This window comes from Ciona intestinalis, unplaced genomic scaffold (assembly GCF_000224145.3).
Source record: "Ciona intestinalis unplaced genomic scaffold, KH HT000087.2, whole genome shotgun sequence".
Classification (NCBI taxonomy): domain Eukaryota; kingdom Metazoa; phylum Chordata; class Ascidiacea; order Phlebobranchia; family Cionidae; genus Ciona; species Ciona intestinalis.
Window position 1 is genome coordinate 59,058 of NW_004190409.2, and position 13,908 is coordinate 72,965.

At 39.6% G+C, this 13,908-nt stretch overlaps 3 protein-coding genes, 1 long non-coding RNA gene and 2 other non-coding genes across 9 annotated transcripts in view; 5 read left to right on the forward strand and 1 right to left on the reverse strand.

Moving 5' to 3' along the window:
• Nucleotides 1-503: 503 nt before the first annotated feature.
• Nucleotides 504-5,479, forward strand: LOC100176476 (PQ-loop repeat-containing protein 1-like). Of its 3 annotated transcripts, none has more exons than XM_009863074.3 (5): nucleotides 504-521; nucleotides 1,005-1,229; nucleotides 3,775-3,908; nucleotides 4,589-4,805; nucleotides 5,008-5,479. In XM_009863074.3, the coding sequence occupies exons 2-5, from the start codon at nucleotides 1,024-1,026 to the stop codon at nucleotides 5,015-5,017; spliced, it is 567 nt and encodes a 188-aa protein (XP_009861376.1). In that variant the 5' UTR covers nucleotides 504-521; nucleotides 1,005-1,023; the 3' UTR covers nucleotides 5,018-5,479. The 3 variants fall into 3 exon arrangements, with proteins under 3 accessions (XP_009861376.1, XP_009861374.1, XP_002125984.1); XM_009863072.3 differs by having other exon boundaries at nucleotides 505-521; nucleotides 5,001-5,479; XM_002125948.5 differs by lacking the exon at nucleotides 504-521 and adding an exon at nucleotides 880-926 and having other exon boundaries at nucleotides 5,001-5,479.
• Nucleotides 5,480-6,818: 1,339 nt separating this feature from the next.
• Nucleotides 6,819-8,089, forward strand: LOC108950270. Its single transcript, XR_001975156.2, has 6 exons — nucleotides 6,819-7,021; nucleotides 7,077-7,148; nucleotides 7,205-7,237; nucleotides 7,324-7,556; nucleotides 7,611-7,710; nucleotides 7,869-8,089. It is a non-coding gene; the product is annotated as an uncharacterized LOC108950270 (long non-coding RNA).
• A 768-nt stretch (nucleotides 8,090-8,857) lies between these two features.
• Nucleotides 8,858-10,761, forward strand: LOC100183509 (methyltransferase-like protein 24). 2 transcript variants are annotated; one of them, XM_026838443.1, is made up of 7 exons: nucleotides 8,858-8,901; nucleotides 9,109-9,283; nucleotides 9,356-9,426; nucleotides 9,553-9,736; nucleotides 9,805-9,918; nucleotides 10,165-10,259; nucleotides 10,316-10,761. In XM_026838443.1, the coding sequence occupies exons 1-7, from the start codon at nucleotides 8,896-8,898 to the stop codon at nucleotides 10,625-10,627; spliced, it is 957 nt and encodes a 318-aa protein (XP_026694244.1). In that variant the 5' UTR covers nucleotides 8,858-8,895; the 3' UTR covers nucleotides 10,628-10,761. The 2 variants fall into 2 exon arrangements, with proteins under 2 accessions (XP_026694244.1, XP_002123579.3); XM_002123543.4 differs by having other exon boundaries at nucleotides 8,874-9,283.
• mir4021 (microRNA 4021) lies at nucleotides 9,284-9,340 on the forward strand. The gene has a single exon (NR_034415.1). It is a non-coding gene; the product is annotated as a microRNA 4021 (primary transcript).
• On the forward strand, nucleotides 9,737-9,786 carry mir4026 (microRNA 4026). The gene has a single exon (NR_034420.1). It is a non-coding gene; the product is annotated as a microRNA 4026 (primary transcript).
• A 3-nt stretch (nucleotides 10,762-10,764) lies between the features above and the next one.
• Nucleotides 10,765-13,908, reverse strand: part of LOC100184306 (ral GTPase-activating protein subunit beta) — a 7,013-nt gene continuing 3,869 nt past the window's right edge. The window contains 12 exon segments of the mRNA XM_026838442.1: nucleotides 10,765-11,073; nucleotides 11,222-11,361; nucleotides 11,501-11,558; nucleotides 11,614-11,734; nucleotides 11,895-12,097; nucleotides 12,155-12,305; nucleotides 12,359-12,487; nucleotides 12,787-12,937; nucleotides 12,987-13,069; nucleotides 13,128-13,305; nucleotides 13,399-13,480; nucleotides 13,535-13,763. Coding sequence (XP_026694243.1) covers nucleotides 10,856-11,073; nucleotides 11,222-11,361; nucleotides 11,501-11,558; nucleotides 11,614-11,734; nucleotides 11,895-12,097; nucleotides 12,155-12,305; nucleotides 12,359-12,487; nucleotides 12,787-12,937; nucleotides 12,987-13,069; nucleotides 13,128-13,305; nucleotides 13,399-13,480; nucleotides 13,535-13,763 — 1,743 coding nt within the window. The 3' untranslated portion in view covers nucleotides 10,765-10,855.

Genomic DNA, 13,908 nt, shown 5'->3' on the forward strand with positions numbered 1-13,908 from the left:
TAATTTGGGTACATTGTTCAACACGCATTCTTCATTCACAAACATGAATTATAAAAATTAGCGGTTTGATCTAAACATACTTTGTCAGTTTTATATAAAGAGATTGAGTTATACACAATGGTGATACATACATGTTTTATATTTACAAATATCTTCACCAATTCTATAAATTAAAATATTTCCGCAACAAACTCTCTGTTAGATTAAACAGTCTTATTATATTTCATCAACTTCTGCCTTTTTTCTTACAAAATATTTAACAAAATATATTTCTCTACATTTTCTACCCAGCTTATTTACTTTCCTGGAAAAGTCGATTCGACATCGAGTTGTTTCGGCATCGAAGCAACAACCGGGCGCGTGGCTGAGGGGTTGGGGCGGGTCGTCGAAACCCGAGTATCGCAAGTTCGAGCCTCGATGTTGCTACAATGTTCGACAGGTGCTCACACCAAAAGCACCCGTGTTTAATCACCAAAGATGCGGCGTGAAAGTAAATAAGCTGCGATTCTGTTGACAATCAAGTAATTCTATTTTAGTCATCTTCAACGTTTGAGCTTTCAAAATGTTTTAGTGGCGGTAGTTTAAGATATTAAACTTATTCTAATCTTGGTTCGTACATTTGCATAACAAAGATATTAAACATAATTATTTTAAATGTGATTTTATCCAAACCAAAACTAGTTTATTCAATCTTAATAAAATATGCAAATAATCACAAACTTCGAAATAATTAATGTACCAGCTAAGATTAGAATAAATTTTGGTAAAAACTAAAAAGCATTAACGGGAGGGGTCGACCCAGGTCCCATCTTATTTAATCAAACCTAAACAATCAACACAAACAATGCTGTTTGTTCGTGTTCGGGAATAACGATTATGACGTAACAAAGGAAGAACGATTGTTATGGTTTACAATTTATTATGATGTAATTATTACTTTTGTGACGTAACTGTCATATGAAAATAACTGCCTATATAAATGGTTTCAAATTATAAAATTGAAGTTTCAGATTTGAATGAAAGATGCCATTCACTTATAATTACTTCGGAGCTGTTGAAATCTTAGAGAATGCGGTTAAATGGATAGCGTCGGGGGCTATGGTGGTTGGGGGGGTTGTACCTTACGTACCACAATACAGGGCGATCAAAAAATCTGAGAATTCTGACGGATTTTCAACTTACGTTTGTCTTGTTCTTTTAATTGCAAACCTGTTGAGAATATTTTTTTGGTAAGTTAAATATTTTATGAATATTTATTTTGATTTCCAAGTTATGAATGGACGCATAGACTTACATTTGCAATGTTTTGCAATCATGCAAATCCAACTTTCAAATCTGGCAAAACTTTACTTTTTAATGAATAGTTTGAGTAAAACTTTCAACGCCATTGTACGTATATATACCTTCCAGTAACAATGATCTTTGGTGCCAACACACATAATATATACGTTTTAACGTTTTTGTCATTGTTGCGATTGCTTCGGCGAGTCCGTGTAATGAGAAACGATCGGATCTGATTGCCCGGCGAGTGACGTCACAGTAGCTATGTCGCATGCGTCTTTCAGCAAGCCCCCATGAGTGTGTGGTTATCTTACAAACGAAGACCCGTCCGTCGGAAATAGTAGGTTTCCAGAACGAAATATCGCGGGAATAAACTGCCTAAAACGTTTTTAACACTGCTTTATATTTATATACAATGTTTTCCTCAGCCAAGCAGCATGTTTATTACGAAATAGTAATTCCTTACGCATTATTAGTCTGGAGAAAATCAAAGAGTTGCCTGCAACCCCGTAACTTTACGCCAGTGGTTCCCTTTGAATCAGTGGTAAACCACACGTACATATGTTTGTTTTAGGCTGTTTGAGACTAAATGTAAACATCTGCTTTGAGATTACGATATTTTTGACCAATCAGATTGTGACCTTATGATCAGCTGTTTCTGACAATTTCAAGCATATTTTACGCAATATTACCATTTTACAATTTTTTCATTACTGCTGCTGCTAAAATGATTACCAACAATAGTTCAAACTTCAATGTTTTATAATCTGATCATTACAATTATGATGTTGTAAAGTTTGGTTTTGTCACCTTGGCTAAAACCTTGGCAATGGATAAATTTTGAGGAATTTGCCATGGGGTGGCGTAGGTCACTAATAGGGATGTGCTGAAGTTGTAAAAGCTCGGGTTCGCCGAGCGCCGAGCTTCAACGAAAAGCTGGGCACGAGCCCGAGCACCTATGACATAATTAAGGAGAAAGGCGTACGAGAATGCGTTCCTATTCAGCCGAAAAGCCTCGCTAATCAAAATAATACAAGGCACGTGGTTTGCGGTTAAAAAGACGTCTAGTTTCGTAATTTCCAGTGATGCAAATTGTAAAAAATATTTAGTTAAAAATTATTTATAACTGATGCAGGCAGCGTGGCAACCAGCGCATTCAAAAAACGTATGTCATGCAGGTATTTACGATATTTGTCTTGCACACTAATATATCTATTCTACTTTATGCGGTTAATTAAGACTAATATTACATTGTTTATACTAAATTAGAAACGTCTTTTTAATAAAATAATAATATATGTGAGTTTGCGGAAATGGGGCCTGTCATGATAACAAAACAGCCCCCCTGGTCGCAGCAGTTTATATTATTCCATTATAAAGATACGGAAACATTGGGCGCTCGTGTAATTCGACACCGGCAAATTCGCTGACAATGCAATTCGTTACTTGCGAAAAAGAAAATTCACACTGAACGAAAAATAATTAAAGAGAAAGCTACGCTGACTAGTCTCGTTATCTTTTAGTAGCTTTACTTTTTTCATTTTTAATATTTTTCGGTCTCGCATGCAACATTATAGCAATAGCATATGAGGCTTGGCGCTCGGCCCAGATTGCAGCCGAGCGCCGAGCATCAAAAAAGGAGACGCTCGGGCACAAGCTTTTGAGTTCGGGCTCGGCTCGGCGCATCCCTAGTCATTAATATGAACGCCCAAACATGTTTTTTTTTTTTTAAATTAACTTCGTATATTATTTTATTGCAACTTCAGGTTTTTTTATTCGCATTATTTTGGCAAAAAAGTATAAAAATAAAATTTTTAATTGAGCGTTTGAGGTTTGACTATCTAGAAATATTGCATACACACAGGATTACTTTTCGAATCTGAATCTTTAAAAATATTTAAAACTAAATATAAAATATTGGGTTCCTCCTCCATTAGTTTGTATTTGGGCGGAAATAAACACGACACTTGAACATTTTTTATCGAAATTCTGCGCAATATTTCTGACTGAAAATAATAATGACCCCGAAACTTCGTTACAATGAATCAAACAAAGAAAATTTGGTAACTGCACAGGCTAAAATCCAACAAGGCATGTCGTATAGCAACAGTGGTAAAAAGGTGACAGAGAGGGGTTATCTGCTGGGTGGTTTAGAAATAATGCAAACAATGTGCTACAACTCTGGTTGCGCAACGCATTTGTGAAAATAAACCGTTTTTGTTTAAAAACCGTCCGAAGTAAGGAGTTGGTGGTAGTAATGTTTTAAGCCCGCACAAACGGAAAACATTGACGTCCCATCGTTTCTTGGTTTTACGTTGCTTACTGTTGTACAATTCTTCAATTGTAATTCATGGATTATTGAAAATTTAACAAACTCACAAGTCACCCAGTGTTTAATTATTTAAATTAATGCGGTGCCGAAAGTGTTAATATGTCATTTATTGTGTAATTCATGATTGGAAAGTTGAACGAACAATCAATGCCTTGGTTTAGGTTTGGCCGGAGATTTGAATTACCGTTGTTGTTACAAAGCATTATCATGATCCTTACAATGCTTGCGATGCTCGATCTTTGCGTTAATGTTCAAATGATGCACGACCTCAGCTCAAGAAGAAGGGCTTTTATTGGTAGGGAAAATATGAATAGCTTGAATATTTTGTTAATTTAATTGGTTATGATTGGTAAGAACTCTAAACTAGTAAAATGTTATCCAACTTGATTCACGTGGATGTTTATTCATATATCTGTGAAACCTCTTGGTGTGTCGATTAGGGATGCACATTACAGAATTTCGAATCCATTTGTATTCGAATCTAATTACGGGATTCGGTATTCTGTTTAATGACGTCATCACACGTCATCTCTTGAACTATAATAACATTTTTTAAAAATTAATAATTTTGAAAAAAAAAATTGTGTTTATGGGGTTTTTGAGAGAAAACGTTCGGCAGGATCTTTTTAAGGCTTGGCTGTTTTGGCTTCGTACGTTTTTTCTTATAAATACAAAAAGATTCGAAATAAAGTATTTTGGGATATCCTAGGATACCGAATCATTGTGTAATGTGCATCCCTAGTGTTGATGTTGATTAACTTTGTGTTTGGGAAAAGTTTTGTAGAAAATACTAAATAGATGATGAGTTGGATGAGGTGGGCGAGCGGTTGGTGTGGAAATGTAAACACATTAAGGATAATTCATGATTTTGTTTATTAGGAGATTTATAAAAATTACTGTTTCATGTTTGATTACACACACAAACTTTGTTGAATTATAAATGTGCTCCGTGTTGATTAATTCAATTAAATCCAGATTTTGATCACCGTTACTTTTGGAAATGGACGCGGTTTTCCGATTACGTTCAAGCTGTGCTGATGTTCACAGCTGTTGGTGGTTACACAACATATTTGTTCAATAGTTCCGTCGTGTTCGTCGAAACTATAGGATTCCTCGCAGTTTTTACAGAAGCCATGCTGGGCGTGCCACAATTTTACAGAAATCATCAAAATAAATCGACTGTGGGCATGAGGTAAATGAACATATATATTTTTCTTGTTTATAAACGCTGGCGTTCGTTAATGCATTTAAATTATATTTATGAATAAGTTTGGGTGTGTATACTTGGCGGGCAAATCCAGAGATTCCAATCGTGTCGTTTGCTGAATAATCAACTGGTGTTTTGTTATAATATTTGTTGCACAAGATCATTCATTTCTGACCATAGTTTGCAGATGGTGTTAATGTGGACAAGCGGAGATATTTTTAAAAGCACATATTTCATCATGAACTCGGCTCCTGCGCAGTTTTGGATTTGTGGTATTTTGCAAGTTTGCCTCGACGTTGCGATTCTTGTTCAAGTTTGGTATTATTCAAAGTTTCCACAAACCACCAGGAAAGCTGCGTTGTAACACCGGCTGGATTATTTTAGGTTGATTTTTATTTGTTTTTGTGTAAATATATTTTGCAACACTAGGTGAATGCACTTTTTATTGAATTATATTTGAAATATTCTCATATTGTTCATTATTTAATGTGTTGATGAATAAATTAAATGAATTGAAATTCTAAATAAAACATTTTTATTAAATCAAAATATTTTTAAGCAATAATAATATCTGTTTTGCTGCTTTGCCTTAAATTATTTTATCGATGAAATACTGTTTGTGCCTTTTGTCCCAGATGAAATAAAGATATTATAAATGTGTGCGCATGCTAGCCGCTTGTAACACCTCAAGCAACAGGATTGGGATTTTTAATGGAAGTTCACGATTGCTGCTGCGATTTTTAGCATCCCATTCATGTTTTTATAATAACTAAAGTTGGTGTTATTGAACACCGCAAATGAATTAAGTTTTTCCATCGATGTCTTGATAGTTGCAGCGGCTTCCATGTACAATGGGGAATCATCTTCTAGTTGGGTTTCGTGCAGATTTGAACCACCATCGTTATTCACAAGTTTATGCAATAGTTTGTGTTTCACGTCAATCATTTCCTCATTTTCTTTCAATTTTTCTTTGAAGTTACATTCATCGAACAATAACTTTGATGACCTCACAATGGCCTCTGATATGAAACAAATAGTTCCGTTCATCGTAAAAACAACAACCACATGTAAGTTGGGACGAAGCTCTATTATATTCACAACATATTTTGATTTTGAATTCTGCGGCCATTGTATAAGTTGAGATAGGTTGACGTATAAGGAGTTTGACCAAGGAGGAATCACCGACTGCGCATTCATGTTGTGAAATAATAAGTTTAAATAATTGTCATCAACATCAAGTTTGATCTTCATGAGGGTAACCATGAGTTGGTCATGCAGTATACCACTCCCATCTTTAACAACCAGCTGCAAAACCCATTCAAACATTTTATACGAAGGGCAACCCGTCAAATATTTAGTAAGTACGTCGTTGCCTTGTATTATCCCATGCGACCACCGTATTTTCGTTTGTAAATACTTTCTTTTCATATTTTCATTTCTTAGTTTCATTACTTGTTTGTACAGAAACTCGTTTTGTCTTTCTACAGCTTCACGGACATAAGAAGGCAATTCCATTGTTTAACTTGACCTAAAAAAACAACAATATTCCAACTTTCCCCACCCTATTATTATATTCTCACCTAAACCTTTTTCCCAGTTTTAGTTTGTTTTGGTAATATTAGAACTGTTTTCTATGTTTGTGCTCTTTAGCACCAACTAACGGTTTAAAAATTCGCCGCGATCCTAAATTACGCCTCCCCGCTTTTCGTTGATTGCCTCTCGCATAAAACGCTGTCCTTACAACCCGTGGTATTTACACCACGTTACAGTTTAGATGAAGTTAGTTTCTTACCAGCAAGTTTAGTAGCAGCCATGTGTTTCTGGTTCAAGACTTTGAGGGAAGGTTTATTAGTAGCATTAATATTGTATTACTAACTTAACTACTATGCTATTACTACCCTTAACTTATTATGATTATTGTTACTACTACTATTATATTATCTTGAAGCGTAATTTGCGACGCGATACGGTTTCTTCGACGCTTGCGTTTCGCGACTTTTTTCATGGGGCCCCATACGCGCTTTGCGTCGACGCGATTCGATTTCTTTTTGCGGCGGTATATACGCGTGAAGAAAGAAGATCAAAGAATAGGTGAGTAAGAATGTATTGTTAATCACATTATGCATTGTTACTTACATTGGTTGTTTTAGATTACGTGTGACGTCACGAAGCAGTGATGACGTAACAGAAGAACCTGCTTCGTAAGTCGATTGTTACGTCATAATAAAAGTTGTTTCATGGTTGTTTATTCTACAGAACATGGGTATGTGACGTCACAGAGGATCCTGCCACTGCTTCCCGCTGCTTCTCTCACTCGCAAGTAAGAAGGTAATTATGACGTAACAATCATTTTCAATAAATCCTAAGAATTCCGATTGTTACAGACAAGACAAGACGAAGAAAGAAAAAAGCGCAAGGTAATTTAAGCCTAAAATAAATTTACCCATCGACCGTAGTTGGGTTGTGTAAGATCGTATTAATTAAAATAACGTTCATTTTACAGATGAAGAACAAAGACGAAGACGCCAATATAAGGATGCCGGTTTGAGGTGTTTGTAGGTTTAAGTGTGTATAGGTTTATTTACAGGTGTACACGCGAAGAAAGAAGATCAAAGAATAGGTGAGTAAGAATGTTAAATAAGTCACAGTATGCATTGTTACGTATACCGGTTGTTTCAGATGACGTAGAAGATACACGTCACGAAGCAGTGATGACGTAACAGCAGAGCCTTCTAAGTATGTTGATTGTTACGTCACATTCCAGTTGTTTCCTATTCGTTTATATTGCAGAACATGTGTGCGAGACGTCACGGAGGATCCCGAAAGATCTGAAAAGATTCTCTCGCGAATGAGAAAGATATTATGACGTAACAAGCATACTATGCAAAGGGTAACTTTAAAGATTAAAAATCGTAGTTTTGGTAAAATGTGTGTCTTGTGTGAAGTAACGAACGTTTGAAGTGATTTAGTTATTCCAGATACCCCCTGTCATGGCTGTTGCCCAACCACACGAAGATCATATTAATTAAATAACGTTTTGTTTTACAGACGATGTCGACAATAAAGAGATGCCGCGCGGTTTAAGGTGATTCAGATTTAGTGTTAATGTATGAATGTGTTTGTGTGTGTGCTGGTGCACTCTTACAGTGTTGCCAGCTACTTTTGCTGGACCTAATGTTGCCAGCGTTCTATGCACTCTTAAAAGTGCATTTGTTTACATGTATTTGAAATAAATGCAAAGGAATTGTTGCAACGATCTTACTAAGTTACCAACTGTAGTGGTTTATCTGTCAGGACTTGAATCTTACAGCGGTTTTGTATTGTCTCGGTTTGCTTTGCGAGAACTCTTGTCTTGGTACACATATACTCGAGTAATATCAACGCGCAGTATAATACACACACCAACTTTTAATCCCCTAATGCCTAAATAAAATTAACTTCAATTATAATATAAAGTTCCCCCATGGTTTAGTTAACGTCTATTTTAATTTAACACTACATCGCGTGTGACGTAATTGGGATGATGGCCACGTCACAATTACGCTATACGTTGATGCGGTGGGTCAGCAACGTCATGACCCTGCGTTCGGTGCGGTTACGTCACGGTCGGTTTAGTTACGTTACAGCTGCGGGTTTGTTACGTGGACGTCGCCGTTTTTAGCGGTACGTACCAGCCACAGTATGTCGTAACGGTCGATGCGGTGCGTAACAGCCGGGCGATATTATATTGTGTGAAGATATGACGAGAGTATCGCGGTACCAACATGTTTTCTCAATAAGCGGCCGGTTGATGCAGGGCCGTTGTTGGCTTTGACTCCTTGCAGGTGGCCGCTTGGTGGCATGCACCTTTTTGTTTGCCGATGTTTCAATGACCATGTAATGTGTTTGTTGGCGTGTATGAGTTGTTGTTATATATTTGTTGTAGCACCGTACTAACTTTGTTGTTTTTCTTGGTTTCTTTTCCTTGCGGGTCTATCCAGCAAGGGTTTCTCACCTAAGAAGTAGAAACCCACTACCATTGGCTGGGGGCTTGTCGTGCCGTAGTGGCTTTCCACCAACGCCAGCCACATAAACTATGAAGGTATTTTAATCTTGTTTTTGTTTTTCAGAAGAACCGTTACCAAGGCATCGGCAATACGAGGATACGGAAATATTGCAAATTCTTATCTATAGTGACGTCATTGCCTATCTTACCCAAAATACTTTAATCCTCGACGACGATTACGTAATGCATTGTTTCGTTGCAAACAGTGATTGTTACGTCACACATGTTTGTATTACGTTGCAGGTTTGCTTGTCGTTGATTGGCTGCTGCGCGCCTGAGGCAACAACCGCACCAACCGGTTGCGACTTCAGTCACTTCGTATCAAAACCCACCATGGCTTCAACCAAGTTGCTTCTCGTCACGATGTGTTTGGTTCTTTTAATTTTGTTCGAAGTTGTTCGAAAATCAAGGCGAACAGGTACGTACGTCATAATAAAATATTGTGAGGTCGTAATAAAGTATTGTGACGTCGTTAATGTTTAAATTTCAGCTCCACCAATGAGCAGAGAGGAAACAGCCGAAGCATTCGAGAGACTGTGGAATTACGTTTATGACATCAAGGTATGTACTGTTGTGACGTCATAATGTATGTTAGGTCTGGCAGCCGCGATTTTATTCAAGTTTTTACTCAAGCAAACCGTAGCATGTTTATACCTGTCGTTTTTCTTCTAATTCCCTTTTTTGCAGTATGAGTGTTCGAACATGGAGATGGCTGGGGGAAGACGGGACGGTGACGGTGCTTACCCGGTTTGCCATGACGTATGGAAGAGCGACTCCAAGTGTCTTGTTTATTCTTTCGGGGTGGGGAGGGACTTCAGCTTTGATGATGTCATGGGGAGGAAAGGTTGCGAGGTGCATTCGTTTGATCCAAGTAAGTGATGACGTCATTTGACACGTCACGTCTATGACGTCATTACTACGATATTGTTTATGGCGTAGGCATCGAGCTTAAGGACGGGTTGGTTCGTGAAAGCGGGGTGAAGTACCACAAGGTGGGGATAGCGAGTCGCGACATAGAAAGCAACGAATATGGATGGAAGCTGATGACGTTGGGTAAGTGACGTCACGTTGACGTCATAAAGGTGGCATGTAACACGCAATGGCACAAATGTTCGCTTATGGACCAGAGGTAATGGGTTCAAGACTCGATGCTGGGGTGCGTATGTGTCTTTGGGCAAGACAGGTAAAGGCAATTGCTCCAACCCAGTGGTCACTAACGGATTGTCTAAATTATCAGCCATACCGCCCCGCCATGCGAGGATAAATAAGTTACTTACATTATATGACTTTACTTTTCAGCTTCCGTCCATCGCTACCTAAACCACGTGGGTGATTGTATCGAATACTTGAAGGTTGACACGGATGACCCGCTCACGGGGGGGTTTGAAGATCAGGTGCATATTATGTGGTTATGATGTCATAATGTTATTTAATTCATGACGTAACACAGGTCATGCGCGAGATCTTGGACACAGGAATGCACGAACGAATCCAACATTTCTCGATGGAGGTTCACTTACCAGGCCCCCTCATGCACCCAGACCATGGCCGTAGGTGTAAAGTGTTGTATAATTTGTTCACCAGGTTGGAGGGGGTGGGGTATAAGTTGTTCATCACAACGGACAATGTAAGAGGCGCGCAACACCGACGAAAAACAACGTCGTTCACACAACTGACCAAGAAACATGACATTATGGACAAAAAGACGAGGATCTACTGGGAGATGTCGTTTATAAACACTAAGTTTAAGCCTTGTAGATAAACCATATTCGTGTTTGCGTGACATCCAAGTTTGTTTGAACAAGTATTTGAAAATATTGAACATTCATGATGGTATTCGCCATATTAACTCAAGACCCATGAAGTTTTAAATACATATTAAATCCAACATCCGTACTCACACTCAATATATTGTAATCACAATCATTTAATATATACAACATTGCACATTATGACATCACAAGTACTAGATTATATATTTATTATGACCTCATGATTGAGCTGCGAGCATTTCATTGTTGTTTGATGATGTCATAATACCCTCCGTGAATATAGATGTATAGAAGTCTGGCTGTGTGCATCGACGTTGATATTTTGAAGATATTTCGTTGATGGCTTGCTTTCGTTTGACATGCGGTGGCACGTGGTTGTCGCTACCAAGTCGTCGTCGATTGCAAATATTAACGCACGTCATCCTCACTGCCCCCCCTGTGTGTAGTTTAGGTTGATGATGTTGCCACGGAACATTACCCCAACACCCAGGGAACAATGAGCCAACTCTGGTTTAAATCCCAGGTCCCATGACATGCCTCACTGTAGGACCTCACCCATATAGAACCCCTCAACCCCCACTTACCGAGCCCGCGTCGACTAACCACCATCCCTGACACTAGAGGCGCTGCTACCCCTCCCTTTGTTGCGTTTTGCCCCTTCACCAACAAACGGAACAACCCGCTCTCCAGTGGGTGAATGAATATCACGACCGGGTCCTTTATTCTATGACAATCACAAATATGATGTAATATATATAGTCGGTTTTTTTATACTTATAATACAATTGGTGGTTACGATAGAATATAAGATAGCTTTGTTTGTTTATGATATCTATGTTAGTAATATAAGATATCTATGTTACTTTAGATCTGCTTCATCCAGCGAAAGATCGACCACAACCTCGTTAACGTCGAAACTTTCTGCAATAAATTGATGGTTAATGAACCGTGACGCAACCACTGGAGGGCAACCCACCAAAACAATCGTACGTCTCTGCCCACACGAGGGCGATAGGGGCATCCGGGGTGGCTTGGGGACGTGGGGTGAACGGTTTCTTCCGAGGAAGGCTTGGGTTGGTGGGGCTGGTGGGGCTTTCCTTGAATGGGGGGTTTATGTAACTTTGTGGGTGATGGTTTTATGTATGGCTGATAATTTAGACGACCCATTAGTGACCACTGGGTTGAAGCAATTGCCGTTAAGTGTTTTGCTGAAGAACACATACGCCCATAATGGTAGCTGTGATGTCACAATAATACCTGTGATGTCACAGAAGCAGTGGTCGATAGATCGAGCGACAACTTCACGGTTGAACGACTTTCCTCCCCGTCGACCTCCACTGCTCCACCCGGTGGTAACCTTGGTACAATGAACGCAACCTCTGTTCCACAATCAGCGTAATAAAGTAAATACTCGTCTCCGTTAAACACCCCCGGTGGATGGTCGTTCAGATTTATGGAGTCTGTGATGTCATAGTTGATTATATATACTGGACATAGTCACCCACGTAACAACCTACCACTAGTTGTCCCTAGAGAGTCCATCCCCGACGAACCACGTCCATTCCACCCGGGATGAGTTGCCACGGGAACCACCCAACCCAACGATAACAGGAACTCCCCAAACGCTGGGTGAAGGGAAATTCCCGGATCGCTGACGTTGCGCAGAATCTAAGGGGAAACCCCAGGTTATAAAGTTGGAGCCCCCCCTACATGATACAAACCTCGTCACGCTTGGTTTGTCCTTGTTTGATGTAAAACGCGAACACGGTGTCATGATGACGTGAGGGGGTGGTGTCCAAACTAACGAGGTCGGCTGCAAAACTTGGTTCGTTGGATGCGAGCATCACAAGCTGTGGGCCGGACGTATAAGGTTAATTCATATCTGCCGATACTTTTTAAAACTACCAAAATTTTGCCACATTGTTTTGAGTAACTTTGTTTGGAGTAAATGTACACCTGTTTAACGGGGTATTGGGGTCATGTGGGTTCAGTAGAAGAATTTGGCGACGTTCACAACTACTTCACGTTTCATTATTTAGTTAAACTCTTCCGTCTGTGCATTGAAGTTCAACCATGTTTTGAAGTTTCGTTTGTAACTGGTTTATTAAATTTAAACCCCTGAGGCCATAGTGGGATCATCGCAACTTACATCTGGGCCACGTCGTTCGTCCATGTTCGCTTTCACCGATCCCAGCGTCAGATGGTTCATGTGCGATAACAATAACCGCGCTGATTGGAATTCATTGGTGGGGGGAAGGGGGGTACAACCATGCATGGGTTCATGAGTTGCGTTCACTTGTCTGTGGGAGTGGGGGTTAGTTGGGGTTATAGGGGGTTAGGGGGGTTTACCTAGTTACTTCTTCGTCATATTGGATCTGAGTTTCAATCAATTTGCCGAGTTTCGATATTTCGATCATTTGCTGCAAAGAATACTGGGTGAGATGGGTAACCCCCTGTATTATATGGGACTACAACATGAGGGTTACGTACCTGAGGGTCGGGAACCTCAGACAGCAACGGGATGCTCACGTCTGCGTTGACGAGAGGTATGTTGTCAACCTCCTCAGGGAAAGTACGATAATAGGGTTTGGTGGGGGTTCCCCTGTCTAATTCGGGGCTAGGTCGATCGTGCTGGGTGAGGTAACTGTCGGGGGTCATGTCGTCCTCCCTGGGGTAAGATGGGTTGGTTGGGGTAAGATGGGTTGGATAATGTTTGTCACTCACATCCAAATACAGAAGTAGCAGCCAATTAAGTTGGTACCTTGGTGTTTGTCGTAGTTGACCGGCCCACACTTTACGTCCGCTCACCCCTCGGATTACCATGGTTACTGTCGGGACCGGCTCTGTTAATGGGATCTCCATTTAGATATATTCACAACGTAGAAATAATATAAAACCTTGTTCATTTCCAAGGTTATCCTCAAGCAGGCTCAACAGCGCCCCGTTGTGGAGAGAAAAGTATCGGAACCGCTTGACTGCATCGGACATTGTGATGTCATTACCACCGGAGGCATGGGAGAGCAGAGTCCGTTCGTCGAGTAGGGAGCAGGTGGTTGACGGGGTGCATGGGGTGGGGAAACCCCCAAGGTGCTCGAACACCCTAAACAACGCAGGGGTAAAACATAGACATTATATATATTAAACATAGACATCATATATCAAACATAGACATCATATATTAAACATAGACATCATATATTAAACATAGACATCATATATACCAACATAGACATCGTATATCTTACATAACATCATATATACCAAACATAGA